The 15557-nt window shown below is 34.6% G+C and overlaps 2 protein-coding genes across 2 annotated transcripts; one reads left to right on the forward strand and one right to left on the reverse strand.

The window, feature by feature from the left end:
- Positions 1-321: 321 nt before the first annotated feature.
- On the reverse strand, positions 322-3860 carry LOC124643451 (protein FAM136A). Its single transcript, XM_047182439.1, has 4 exons — positions 3654-3860; positions 2945-3064; positions 2243-2341; positions 322-1867 (listed from the first exon to the last, which is right to left on the reverse strand). Exons 1-4 carry the CDS (start codon positions 3738-3740, stop codon positions 1730-1732), a joined length of 444 nt encoding a protein of 147 aa, XP_047038395.1. The 5' UTR covers positions 3741-3860; the 3' UTR covers positions 322-1729.
- A 2551-nt stretch (positions 3861-6411) lies between these two features.
- Positions 6412-10002, forward strand: LOC124643218. Its single transcript, XM_047182095.1, has 2 exons — positions 6412-6747; positions 9337-10002. The coding sequence occupies exons 1-2, from the start codon at positions 6412-6414 to the stop codon at positions 9970-9972; spliced, it is 972 nt and encodes a 323-aa protein (XP_047038051.1). The 3' UTR covers positions 9973-10002.
- The last annotated feature ends 5555 nt before the right edge of the window (positions 10003-15557 follow it).

The following is a 15557-nucleotide window of genomic DNA, read 5'->3' on the forward strand; positions in this document are numbered from 1 at the left end:
CTTCTTCTTCCTCCTGCTCTGTTCCCAATTTTATTTGGGGTCGGCGCAATATATCATTCTCTTCCATTTTCCCCGGCCACTCGTCATACTGACACTCACTTCCTTCCTATTCATGTCATCTTTCAAGCAATCCATCCATCTTTTCTTAGATCTTCCTCTTCCTCTCCATCCATCTATATTTATACAATCATGTGATGACAATCTTCTACTTCTCATCTTTTCTCTTGAATATCTCTCTTCGCCCATAATAATACATCTTTTCTCTACAGGTGTATTAAAATTATATATAGTCCGTAAATAAAATAAATGAAATACATAAGGTTGATTCAACATTAAGTTTATTATATTCTAAACTGTACACAAATAATATTGTACTAAACAATTTCTACAATGGCAACATTCGTGGTAGAAAATAGTTATTTCCGTTATTTGAATACAAGTAATGTACTTGTAAACAAATAAAAATATTAGTATATAGGAAGGTATGTATTTTACAAGAATAGGTACATTTTGAGTGTATTTCGTTGGTGAGTAATTGTAATTAATAAAAATAATTAGAAAGTCTTCTAACAAAAATACATATTTTAATGTTATGAACTGGCAACATTGATCGTTTATCGTATTCTGAAGACTTTATTTTTAAGATATATCATTTATTTTATTTTATTACTATCCTGCTGCTTATATTTTGTGTTTTTATTTTAAGAGCACGATTTAGTCCACCAAGTTTCACTTTTTGGTTCGATAAATAATTGAAAACATTAAAAGTAGATATAGTCTAGGCCCTCATTTTTGCTGAATATTGAACTTTAATTTTGTAAACATTTGTGAGGATTGTGAAAGTGCCCTAGTCAATCACTGACTTGTTGACGATAATTATAAACAAATACATACATAATCGTATTTTCTAAACACTACTTAAATGCCAACACTAACATTTTTACTGTGTCTTAGTTTCTGAAAGATTGTTTCAAGTCACTAGTCTATACTAATATGATAAAAAGGGAACATTTTTATGTTTATTTCTTTACTCTTAAGCGCCAACTTCGCTTCGCGCTCTTAACATAGGCTACATTTGGGAGGCTTGGCTAGTAAGCGGGTGAAACCGTGGCAAAAAAACTAGTTATTTAAATTAAAATTATATATTACTAGCTACCCGTCCCCGCTTCGCATGGGATAATAGTACATCCCCACTATTGAATGCATGTTATCATACATTTATAAACCTTCCTCTTCAATCACTATCTATTAAAAAAAACGCATCAAAATCCGTTGCGTAGTTTTGAAGATTTAAGCGTACAAAGGGATATAGGGACAGAAAAAACGACTTTCTTTTATACTATGTAGTGACTAGCTTCCGCCCGCGGCTTTGCCTGCGTCGATTTCGGTTATATAGCATTTCCAAGAGAACTCTTCAAAAGTCAGGGATAAAAACTATCCTATGTTCTTTCTCAACGCCAACTCTATCTCTGTACCAAATTTTATTAAAATCAGTTCAGTGGTTTAGACGTGAAAGCGTAACAAACGGACAGACGGAGTTACTTTCGCATTTATAATATTAGTAGGGATGAGGTATCAGTTTTATTAGCACCCATAAGACAAGCTAAAAACGCTTATACTTATCAGATTTTCAGAAAAACATAACCAAAATCAGACTTTAACTCTGATCTTTCAGAAACCAAGCCACAGTATTAACATAACCATAACCCAAGAACATCTAAGTGGTGCCTCATTCGCTTCTAGCTGGTGGTGGCTTCCCGCTGGCCAGGACGGATTTCATCGTCTTCATCATGTTAGGAATGATACCAATGTGCTTGTCTACGCATTTCACTGCACACTTCTCGAATTCTATTGTGCATTTGTCAACCTGTGGATGAAAGAAAAAGATATACATAAGTAACAGTTGTTAAAAACTGGTTTTAGGTATGTAAAATTGGGTCATCAGGGTCATGTATCATAAAAAATGTAATACCAATACAGGTTCTTTACTGAACATATCTTTTTATCACAGGCTAGATCAAATCGGTTTTTATTATGTCATCCTATTGTGGGGACTGATCACAGTATGAAAGGGAATTAAAAAATATATAAAGATTAAAACAATCCTAATGCAAAATATATAATCAGAGAATACCCTGCTTACATAGAGAGATATTCTGGATGATCTAATAATCCTACTTCCGCAATGCAGGTTATGATGACTTTATCAAACAATGAATAAACAATAGCAAAGTAATCTTACCGTTTCCTGACTAGGATCGGAGCCCAATCTGTCTCTGGCGTAATCATTGCAGTCCATCACACATCTCTGTAGTCTGTTCTGGAGGTGATTGATCTCGCCCTGCAAATATAACACAACATAATAAATAACAATAACATAAATATTGTAAGAACAACTGAATTTATTTCATCATCTCCTGGGCAAAGGCTTGGGAGGTGATGAATTGAATTTATTTAATACTAGCTGACCCGGCGAACTTCGTACTGCCTAGTTATTAAAATAAAATCTTACTTGCAACTTTTCCTTATTTGCTCACCGTTTAGACCTACCCTGGACAAACATTTTAAAACCAAAATCAGCTCAATCGGCCCAGCCGTTCTCGAGTTTTAATCAGACTAACGAACAACAATTCATTTTATTCATATAGATGATTGAATGAAACCATATTTAGACCACATAACACCAGATATACTGAGGCAATGTAAGGATAGGCCATAATAATATTACAGGTAGGTCAGGCCTTCTTCTAAGTCAAAATATAGTAAATAATGGCAACACTACTTTCTAGGAGATTTTACATTACATCTCTACTTGTCTTGTATCTCTCTTCTTAATTGTTCCTTACATTTTTTAAGGTTTCACTCCAATGTTTTCTTTCCTTTTTTCTTGACTTAATTATTGAATTGTGCCTGTATGTGGGTAGAAAACCAATGTATAACTTACCTGCACATAATTATTAGCCTGGTTGAGTGGTGCGGTGCAGGTGTCGATGCAACTGTGCACCCTCTCTAAAGAGGTCTGAGGATCATCACAGCATTTGGCGGCACACCTGTGCATGTCACCCTGGAAATAACATGAAATATTTACATTCTGGATTCTGGTTGTAAATAATTTTTTTAAATAACTCAGTAGATAAGTGTAACATGTAGGTATATCATAGTAATATGTAAATACAATGAATAGACAAAAATATATGTATTGACAAAAAATATTTAGATTACAATCTGAATATTCAATCTGAATATTTTTTGTGTTTTTCTTCTGAATATTAGGCTAATGCCTGAGCTGCATGAAAATAATTAAAATAGGCCAAACAACTTGTATTTTTTTAAGAGAACCTGCCCTATTTTGCCGCGGCACTTTCATGGTATAAAATAAACTTAGTTTCATAAACCATCATTGCCTTCAGTTGCAGTTATGTAAGTAAATAGAGAAAAAGATAATCGTTAAACCGATTTATTATCAATAACAAAATCCTTGGGTTGCATCATCCATTTTTATTGCAAAAACCGACAGCCATGTTTTGTTTATATATTTTTTGTGCCATTTCACAAGTCATAGTATTTATTTTTATAGCTTAAACTTATAAGAAACTTATATAAATAGGTATTGCATAAGCCTTGCATGGTTTCGGTAAAGTAACCTCACTTACTTGCATTTTTCTCAAATAACTCTTGTCCAACTCATTGACAAGGTTCGTCATCTCCTGCTCAATCCTAAACCTTTGGGCTTCAACCATTTTGATGCTTTTAATTCAGCAATATTGGTTAATTTAGTAATTTTTCAGAATTAAAGAATTCCGAACTAAATGACAATCGCATAACCAAACTTTTTTGGCAGAATATTGTCAATTTGACATTGACGTTTATTCGTATTTTTGTCTTATTGGAGTTTCTAAATGAAACCTTAGCTTTTAAGCAAATCCATTCGATATCACCTAAGGCCATCAGACATAGCGTTTGGCTTCTTACACTCCTTGAGTGTTAAATTGGAACGAAAAAACAGGCTAAATAAACCAAGCGTATATTACGCTGAAAACTCCCTTAGAAAATATTAGGCGGCTATCCTACTGGTATTTCAGGAGCGCTGGCGTCAACTTCACGTCTACACAGCATTCACGCTGTGGCTACGAGACGTTAACATCGCGTTTATCAGAAAAGGTACAATCGTCAACGACAATAACTGAGTATGCTACAGTAACACTGACGAAGAGTTGCTTAATAAAATAAAAAACACTTTATAGTTTAAATTAACATTTTATTTAGGACACGATGATGGTCTGGCGTAAATCTATGAAGCAAAATATAAAATTATATTCCAATACCAGACAAAAATCCGTCTAACAGCTCCTGATCAAAATTAAAAATAGGTAACTTCTTTATCAAAGCGGCACACGATTCACATACTGGAGTCTTTTCTTCCGTTTCTGCCAAACGGCTGAATCTATCCTGCACCATTGATGGAATTTCATCCATCAAATCTGGCAACCCAGTCGTACATGGCGGCGGAGGCGGGAAAGCGACTCGTTTTGACATTTCATTTCTTGGCGGGAAACTCGTACTTTGAGGTACTTCTTTTATAACATTTAACAAGTTTTCTTTTGCAGTTGGTTTACAATTAGGAGTTTTATCTTTGACGTTAGTATTTAAAACTGTTACTTTAGGTGCTGTCGGTGGGGCGGGTAAGAAATAAGCTACAGCGGTTTCAGGGTAACATTTTGGGGTTCTGTCAATAGTTGGCGTTGTTCTGTCAAATGTGGGTGCATTTGTTGGTGTTGGCTTGGGCGTTGGTGTTGGCAGCTTGGAGTTAAGCGTTGGTGGTATGTTGCGCCAATCTCGATTGAGGGACTGGGCGTGACTTATCTGTGAAGATGAAATAGGTACATGAAATCAATCATAATGACGTTTACATCAGTGATCTTAAACGCACGAAATTGATAATGATTATGCAACATAATAAATAATTTTTCTTGCATCATTTATATACCTATATTTTTTACGGCGATTAAAAAAGTTATCGAGTTTCATACATAAACCAAAAATATAGCTCACTAATTTATTTGCATTTTATTAATTTTAGTAAAAATATTACAGCATACGTACCTTTAAAATTAAATAAAAACTTAAAAGAAATAGCAGTGGACTCTTCGTCATGTTCTTGTCAAGTTTTGATTAAAACAAAAGAATAATAATTTTCAGGCATATTTATTCGAGGATTGAGAAACCTACACTTATCTTTTTATAAACAAATGCAATAAAAATTGAAATCTTTATTTGTAATCGATTTTTAGAATTTCAAATTTACTTCGTTATCTTTTTATTTCTTGCGTAAGGCTTTTGTTAATTTATATTTAGTTTAGCTAGCGTATCTATTTTCTGCGAACATGTCTGCCCAAACCAACCAACTGATTTTCTTTTATTCTATCAGAGTCTACTGGTTCTACCCAACTGACGAAATTCTATATGCAAAGATGCTTGACGAGTTCGTTATCAACTGAGCTGTGTAAATAAAATGATGAGGAGTTCTCTTGGTTTATTTGGTTGAAACACAAATCACGGGGACCAATTTAGGTACTGATTTGAAATAGGTATTGATTCTTATCAAGGGAAGCTAAGGGCTACTCATATACCAGCTCCGTTCTACCCTTCATACTTGTCACTGCAGAAAGCTTTCGAAGCCCTCAACAGTTTTTAAGGTATCATATATCATCATTATAGGACCAGCAGAAAACGTCAGAAAAGCTGAAACCAGCCTGAATCAGCGATGTTATCTTATTTACCTTGTCAATTCAGGATTATTGATGTTCGAGAAAGGTCACTGGTAATTTTCAACGCTTACCATGTTGCACCAAAAATAAAAATAAGTAGGTACCTATACTTAGTATTTCTATGAAATAAATAGGTTACCAATCTAGAATTACAAAATATAACAGAAAATAGTCGATATCTAACGTTCATTAGGACATCTACGATTTTGTAAAAAGGATATAAGCAACTGAAAAGAATATTTCTTTGTTTGTGTAGTGGACTATTCACTATGGAGGTCCAACGGCTGTTGTTTTTATTGTGTTTTGTTGTCGCAATCAGTGTAAGTGAAATACTTCAGGCTTCTTAGCTTAATATGTATTAAAAATTTTAATGCTGAGCAATTTGAATAAGATCGATGTGGACACGATTAGATAAATCTTTTTACAACCGCGTGTTTGAAAGAAATTCAGAGAAAATGGTAGGAAACAGCTAAGTTATCTAGTAAAATAGTCCTATGAACCTGTCAGCGTCCAGATACCTAATCATAAAGGAATAGTTACCTAACTTGTTAAAATAAGATGGCCTGCTAAAATTCTGCCTACAAAGTGTTCGAAATAATTATTACTACACCAAAATTAAAATGACTAAATTACATTTTTACAGATGACAACAGCAAGCCCAAGATACATCATGCGCCGCACGCCCAGCCAATGTCCCCGCCAAAACATGTATTTTTCTCAACTAGCAACACCTTGCGTAGACACCATAGACTACGTCATTCCTCCAGTTTTTCAAAATTGCAACAAGCAGCTCATTCTGCCACCAACGACAGTTGAATTGCCATACGGTTTGGGGTATTTTGAGTCAGCATTGCCCTTCGTGGCACAAAGCTTTGCCCCAGGGCTGGATTTCTTCACCACGGGAGCTTATATTCCAGTGGCATCGCCCTGTGATTGTCTGACTTTGGCGGCCCCTGTGTGCCCTGATATCGCGCCTTTGGTTAAGCCTATTATTTTGTGAGTGAAATAAATAACATGGTGGTTTTAACTACATATTTGGTTGTTTTATTATTTTTTATCTTTAATTTGATTACCTACGCAATAGCTTTAATCAGAGAAGTATGGAAGATAAAGGCATGCTGGGCCAACCCCAAATATTAGATTGGGGTAAGGCCATGAGAATGATAAAGTGTACGTTATTTGCAAAACTGACCTTTGGGTAGGTACTTATCCACTCAAGCGTCCGAGGTGATAACAGTCACCAAAAAAATTCTTGCCTTAAGCGTCCATGGTGACTACAGTATCCGAACGACATCGTTCGGTTTAAACGTGTACAGCGCTATAGCCAGGTGGTATTAATATAGTTGATTGATACTAGATGGCGCGTTATTAAATTTGTCATCCGTGAGTTGTGATTTTTTCTGTGCAATGGCAACATTAAATTTATAAAAAAATGTATTGTAGTGACAGTTCGTCGTTTTTGACAAGTGACTTTTTTGTGTGTGGAGCTCTTGACAAAAATGTGGTAAGTTTCTTGTTTTATACCTTATTTAGATTGTTATTTTATATCAAAATAAACGTGAAGAAATTTCCTTTACGAAATATGTATTATTACGACAATTTCAAAACGTTTACATAGTATAATTTAGGTGGAAAAGTTATACGATCACTACACAATCATCGTTTGATACTTTTCTATTGTTTACAGTGTATTCTAATTGGTTATTTTTGTTAAATAAATGCAAAATATACGAAAATCGTTCACTATTAGCACGTTAATGGCCATTTACAAACGAAATACATTGAGATGGGGTCTATAATGATTAAAATGTTAAGACGTTATTCATGATTTTAGTGTTGGTGAGCCGACTCCCCTTGGACTGATCTACTTACAACGTAAATAATGGTTTGTTCACACGGAGCGTTTTATGATCAATTTGGGAATGTTTTGTGGCTTTTGGCTTTGTTTATGTATCTACTTATAGGTGACGGCATGTTTATTTAGTTTTCGTTTTTCAATATCAAAGAATGAAAAATACCTAAAATTACAGTTTTACAGTGTATTTATTTTACTGTAATATCAATAACCGCTTTCTTTTTTTCTATTTAACATAATAAAAAATTATATGTAATAAAATTATATAAAAGTAAACATGTTTGCTCTATAAACATACCGAACAGTAATATGCGTGTTTCATTAAAACAACGTCGTCGTGTGAACACGCTATTAGCCGGGCGGCCATCTTGTCACATTTTTACGTCGCCCGAGGCCCAGTGACCGCTTGAGAAACACTTAACTTTGTTTATTTTTTCATGACAGAAAACTAATTACTTATATTAAGATATTGGTATCATTTTAAAGAGTATATCCTGTACTAATATAATAAAAAAACATTGTTACCAGTAATCACTATATTTTTCTTATAAAACTCGGAATAAAAAAAAATTACGATATTTTTTTTGATATCCTCAACTTTATACTTTATTATCATCCTATAATATTAATTAAAGTAATTTACTTTTAATCAAATTAAATTTTACGTTCTTTTAGCTTTCCGTGAGTATTTTTTATTCGAATCTAGCTATTGTAGTTTTTCAGTAGTAATCGTTTTTGTTGAGAGAGTCTCGCTTGGTCGTAAAAAAGCAATTGACATTTCATGCGCGGACAGGTGGGCCGAGAATCACTGCGCGGCTTGGACGCTTGAGTGGTTATACGCGTTATGCAATTTATGATTTGTCAAGTTAACAATCAACGATTAGATGAATATAGTTATCGGCACGAATCTTGAGCTCTGACCTTCACCTGCGCAGAAGTCATTTAATGGGTCCCTTTTGTGGTACCTATGAAGTGAGGCGCGGGGGCGGGCTAAAGCGGTGATTGGCCCGCAGCGCATCGCGTCATAGCCGTCACTCGGGATTGGTTCTTTGCTAATAAATCACTTCTGCGCAGATGTACGTCAGAGCTCAAGATTCGTGCCGATAACTATATTTGGCTAGATAAGTACCGACCTACGTCTTGAAGTTAAGAAACATTTTAGAATAATTTTATCATCACACAGGCATGCCATGGGGAAAAGTTTATTACGTAAAATATTAAACGATAGGACACGAATCTGAGATAAAACCAAGATAAATATCAGAGAAACATTTGAAAAGATTTAATTAGTTAGAATTCGTTAACGTAAAACTTTATTGTTACTTAAGTTTAATATAGTTTTCAAAATGAAGTATTTTTTATTGATTACGCTGGTGACTTTATTCAGTAAGGTTGGTTAATTTTATTGTTTTTGCTAAAACTATTTCTACACCTAAAAATAGGTATTTATTATACTGTATTGTATTAACATTATTATCTAAGTATGTATTTTTGTTTTTTATTTTTATTTATAATTTTTATTAAACTTATTCTTTTACTAGGTACTTACTACCATTATTACTACCTATTCTTTCTACTGAAGCCCAGGATGTATTTTTCCCATTATAATTTATTCACACATGTAATAATAAGTTAATAAGCTTCATAATAAATTGTTCAGCTACTCATAATGAACGTTTCTTTTTAATACAATATTTTATATTCTTTTTTCAGTCAGTCACACCACAACTGCTTCGGCCACCATACAACTTCAGACCCATCGGAGAAAAAATCCTCGACACTGGCAACTTCATAAACCAGCCAGCACCCACAGTGATATCCGAACCTCCTTGCAACAACATCATTCCTATTCCTAACACGCCTACGCCTAGCACTACTATCATCACCGACTGTTCACCTACAGTATGTCAGAACTTAGCAAACACTATCCAACTTATGATAGTCTGCAATTTGCTGCAGAATAGTAAGAGTTCTGATTTAGCTTTGCAGTTGGCTTCTCCACTGTTAAATGAAGTGATGAATTCACCGCTTTTGTCTTGTGGTTGTAATAATCCGTTGTCTCCTACAGTCGTTTCGTCTAGCTTTGTTACTCCTAATATAGGAGCACCTAATGTCATTTCTACCAACTATATCCCCCCTAACATAGTCAATCCTAACATCTATTTGCCTAATCCAGGCAATCCTCTTTTAGTTCCTACGCCTAATGTAGTTGCTTCTAGTAATACAGTGTCGTTGCCTCCTAGAGTTATTTCTTCTGCTCCTTGTCCTAATTCACCACAAATCAATCCAGCTAATGTGAATGGATTACTTAGTACTATTATGGGTATGCTAGGCAATATACAAGGCTAGTGTATAAGAGATGTAAGTTTAGAAAATAAGTTATAAGTAATTTAATTTTTGATATTTTTTGTGAATGAAATAAACATTTTTGGATGATAAAAAATGAGTTTTTTTGTGAATGCATTATTATACGTACTCAATGTATGTTTTATTTGCTTGTGTTGAAAGCGGACGTTTATTCGAGTGTCTTGTAAATATAAAATTAATAGAAATTACTGTAGCGTGTGCAAATAATTGCACCCAAGTCAGAAGTTACAGTCTGCTTTGTAAGCAAAACGGAACGGATAGCAATGAAGATATATGGTATTTTCATAACTTATTCTTAGCTTTACTTAGCTTGCGATTCAAATACTTTGGAATATTTTCCTGAAAGTTAAATAAATACTGTTGTCAGAAATATATGCATTTATTTCCATTGTCAATGATCAGTAACAAACTAACTATGACCAAAGAGGATTAGGGAATAAAAACAAAATTATATTTAAATTCAAATGTTTTATTTTTTCTTAAAACCAAAAATGTACACGTAAATAAAGTGCTTACTAATTTAAACTAATGACTAAAAGAAACATCCACATCTTGGCCCTAGCATATTGGCCAACAGATCCTGGATACCAAACTTGGATCCACAGGAGTTACACCCACAACCAATGTTGGGCAAACCGAAGGAACCAAAGGAATCACAGCCACAACCAATATTGGGCAAGCCACATGGTGGTCCAAAATTATCACATCCACATCCACAACCAGGGTTATTAAAACCATTTGGTCCAAAGTTGTCACAACCGCACCCAATACTTGGCAATCCACAGGAATCACACCCGCATCCACAACCGTTATTGGGTAAACCATAATTTAATCCGCAAGAGTCACAACCACATCCACAGTTGTTGTTTGGTGAAACAATTATAGGTCCACAATTATCACACCCACAGCCACAACCAACGTTGGGCACACCATAGGTAACTCCACAGGAGTCACATCCACACCCACAACCAACATTTGGCACGCCAATGATTGGTGCACAGTTATCACACCCACAAACAGCAGGCAAAATTTTAGGACCGCAATTGTCAAATCCACAACCACATCCCGGACTTGGAAGCCCATATTTCAGTCCACATGTGTCACAACCACAGCCAATGTTTGGTCCATAGTTGGGTACAACGTATGGTACGTCACATCCACAACCAATATTGGGTATTGGTATCACTTCTGGGTAACAAACATTTGGTACAATCGGGTCGCAAGGGGTTATAATTGGTTCACAGGGAGAATAAGGTTGTAGATAATTAATTTGAGGAGCTAAACAGTCTAGTGTAGGTGACAAAACGGTTGCCTTAACCGGTATGGGGTCGCATAGAACAGGTGAAGTGTACTCGCATTGCGCTTTCATGGTATTCTCAAGCAGATTGCTGACTATCAGCAATTGAAGAGCATTGGCAAGAGAATTTGACACTGAGTTATCTATGATAGTGGTGACAACTTGTGGGGGGTTACAAGGAGGTGTAGGGTCACAAGGAAGTAGAAGGTTATTTTGAGGTAAAAGATTACTTTGAGGTAGAAGGTTACAGGGAGGTAAAAGGTTACTTTGAGGAACAAGGTTACAAGGAGGCACGGGGTTACAAGGAGGCACGGGGTTACAGGGAGGCACGGGGTTACAGGGAGGTATAGGGTTACAAGGAGGTAAGGGGTTACAAGGAGGTGGGTTATAGACTAGCGATGGTGGGTTACATTGTGGCACTGGTGTAGTGAGGGGTAATCTTGGCAGAAATTGGGCTTGACTCTGAAAACAAAAATAAATAATCCCTATTAATTTACAGCAAATTTTATATTACATACATACGTTATTTACCAAATAAAGATATTGAATTTATTTCCTTACCTGGCAAACCAATGCAGCACAAACCATTAATATGAAAGCGGCCATCTTGAAAAACCTAAATAAAATTGCCTACAACCTCTTTTATACCATACTTTTACAATTATTACAAAAAAGAAAAATAAATACTTACAAAAAAGTATTAGTAACACATTGACATATCAAATTAATTTCGTAAAAGATAACAAATAATGTATTTAAACATACAATTAGGTAAATAATATCAAATGCTTATCTTTGTCTTGTAACATTAAAAGAAATGTAATGAAATGTTCACGGTAAAACCTATGTACATACAAAATATGTATGTACCTAGATCAATACATAGGTAAAAATATTAGATTGCTAAGTAGGTATATCTTAGACACTTATGACAGTGTTTCGGATGGCACGCCCCTCTGCTCGACAAGATTTTGACATATGACTTAACCGTTGATTCGGCGGGATATTTTGAATCGCGACATGAAAGTCAATTTGTACTAACTTTCAACACATGAATTCTGAGTCCGTAATGCCTGATCAGAAGTATTTTAACTATAACTTTAGAGCTCACTTATTTGACAACAACGTGCAAAGGTCAAATGGGGTCAGTTCATTCAGAAAAAGATAATAATTACGGTGTTTTTAAGTCTATCGAAAAGTTAGGCATTTCAAATTTGGTGAAAACTTACCAATAAATAATCGCATCACTTTCTCAAACACAACACAAACGTCATATTTATAACATTTTCAATCCGTTGCAATACATTTCGTGCACTTATTTATGTTCAATAACTAAAAAATCAGCACATAAAATACACAATAAAAATGAACAATTTACAAGATCAAAGTCACAGACAAGAAGTAGAGTTTGGAATGGAGTATTACAATTTTATTACAATTTTAAATATCCCTTTTTTTTAATAGCAACTTATTTCAATTTTATTTATTAATTTTAAATTATAGGTTCAATTTGTTTTTGTTGTTAAGAAAAAAGATATTTAAGTTTTATGAAAGTTTTTAGCATTAAATTTTTATATGTATTATTTATTTTGGTGTTGCGTCATTCGTAATAATGTTTAACTTTAATTGAATTTTTATTACCTATAACGGAATTTTAATTTATTCTTATATTATTTCTCAACAATTCTAAGATTTTTGTTTCGGCGGAGGGTAAGCCTGGTGTTCTGAAATATAATGCAATTTGTAACTACCAAAGTAATGTACTTATTTGATGATGAGAAACAATAATAATAATTGATTGATTTTAAAGTCACCAAATATTTTTAACCGAATCCCAAAAAGGAGGTGGTTCTCAATTTGGATGTTTGTTTTTGGTCGAAAGGGTATATTCCCCATATTTGTTATTAGGTCCAGGATCTGATGATGGAAACCTTGAGAAATCGAGGGCAACTCTCGAAAATTGTAAGCATAGATAAGGTTATAACTTGACACTCAGATGTATGTCTGATAACACTATGAGACAGTAAAGGTTTGGAGCTGACCTGATGATGGAGACCAGAGAAGGTCGAGGGAACTCGACAACCGAACTTCTCTCGTCTCCATCTCCTTCACTGTTGCAGAGGCCTCGTAAATACGAATAATATAAGCACAAACACGAGAAAGTTTAAATATTCAGTCGTCGAGTTCCCTCGACCTTCACTGGTCTCCATCATCAGGTCAGCTCAAAGCCTTCACTGTTGAATAGTACTACCAGGCAAACACCTGAGTGATAAGATTTCAACCTATGTATTTCTGCAACTTTCGAAAGTCGATTTCTCAAGGTTCCATCATCAGATCCTGACCTGATGATAATGGGACCACCTCGGAAGTATACGCTATCAAACAAAAAAAGAATCATTAAAATCGATAAATAAAGGGCTGAGTAATCGCGTAACAAACATACAAAAAAAACGGTCGAATTGAGAACCTCCGCTTTTTGGGAACTCGGTTAAAAATAAGTCGGCGGCGGCCATCTTTCCATCTTGGACCAGCTTTTGATGAACAGCGAACTATTTGCCCTTTCAAACAATAAAATCGTCATAAAATTTTGCGATAACTACACCTAACTACGGCTCTCGTCAAATAGCTTTGCCGCTCAGTTAAAAAGTTGGAAGTAACGAATGCCATTAAGTTTGGCAGGTCTACAGGAATCCTGCACATAAAACACCCGAAGAAATAAATAAGTCTTCATTTGCCGTCTTCAGAAACCCTAAAAACCGAAGATTTTTTTTATTCCGGCTACAACGTATTTTCTACCATTGATTTTCTAGCATTTTTTTTCAAAATAAATTAAGTCATTTAACTTTTCCTAATTTATTTTCAGATTATGGTAAGTATACAAAAGTGCAATTTAGTAATATTATAATATCAAATAATATAAAATTATTAAATCGATTCTTTATTTTAATGAATCGGATCATTCGATGCAAAACTTCTATCACCGTCGCCATCTTGTCTATGCGTCTTCAAATTTAAAAAAACAACTAATGTAAACAAACATGGCGAGTTCGATCAGAATTCCCGGTAATTACGATTGGATTTGAAAAAGGTATATTTCTAACGGGATGCTAAATATGAAAGGTTTGAATGCGTCAAAATAATTTAAATTTATTTAGTTATTTTATTTAATACTCACAAATGTGGTTTGATTGGAAAGAAAATAAATATGAGCGTAAATAATTAGGAAAGTGTATGACTGATTCGCAGACCCCAATTGGGGTCTAAACCGAGCTTACGGTGACATTGATGTTCAGACCCCGATTGGGGTCCGCTACGGATTTGACGGTTAAACTGTAAGTGCCGGCTGTCATTGAACGAACATCCTTGGCAGTAGTTACGGGTAGTCAAAAGCCAGTTAGTCTGACGCCAGTCTAATCAAGGGGTGTTGGGTTGCCCGGGTAACTGGGTTGAGGAGGTCAGATAGGCAGTCGCTCCTTGTAAAACATTGGTATCCAGCAGTATCCGGTTAGACTGGAAGCCGACCCCAACATAGTTAAGAAAAATCTAGTCAGATAATGATTCAGAAATACAACAACAACAACAACAGACAAGGCAAATAAACTAAAATTGCTAGCATTTAAATAAAATAACGAGGTCAAAAACGTGTGGGTATTTATGTCAATAATTTTAAAACTGACATCATTTATGATTCATTGAAATAATTTGCAATTCAGCGCTTTTATTCGATTGCATTTCCGCAATAACTCCGACTGTCATTTGTATCAATAATTTATGAGATTCGTATGTCCGGTTTTCATAAATTATTGCATTGATGTGGATGTTTAAAAGTAGCGATTCGATCAATTTTAAATAACAAATTCATTTATTATGCAACGTGACATATTAAGCGTATTGCAAACTTTTAGTCGGCCGATAGTTTGTTTGGGCTCATAAATCAGTATGAAGATTAATAGTGGTACGCACATTACAAAGTTCAGGTATTGCTGTATCAGACCGACTGAAAACTGTTATTGGAATTAAAATTTTCTTCATCGAATCAAGTTTTCTTTTAATTACCGTATCATAAAAAATCTAAACAAAGACATTATCTATTCAACCGTGCTCCACAATTTAAATCATCTTCAAATTCTTACAAAATAAATTGTAATCAGTAGAGATAAATCACACACTAATTTATCTAAGCATACTGCATCTGATTGCGATTACGTAATTGTATGTAGTGAGATAAACGCGTCTATATCAATGAGTTTCTATATCATTCTGAGAGTTG

This window comes from Helicoverpa zea, chromosome 27 (assembly GCF_022581195.2).
Source record: "Helicoverpa zea isolate HzStark_Cry1AcR chromosome 27, ilHelZeax1.1, whole genome shotgun sequence".
In the NCBI taxonomy this organism is placed as follows: domain Eukaryota; kingdom Metazoa; phylum Arthropoda; class Insecta; order Lepidoptera; family Noctuidae; genus Helicoverpa; species Helicoverpa zea.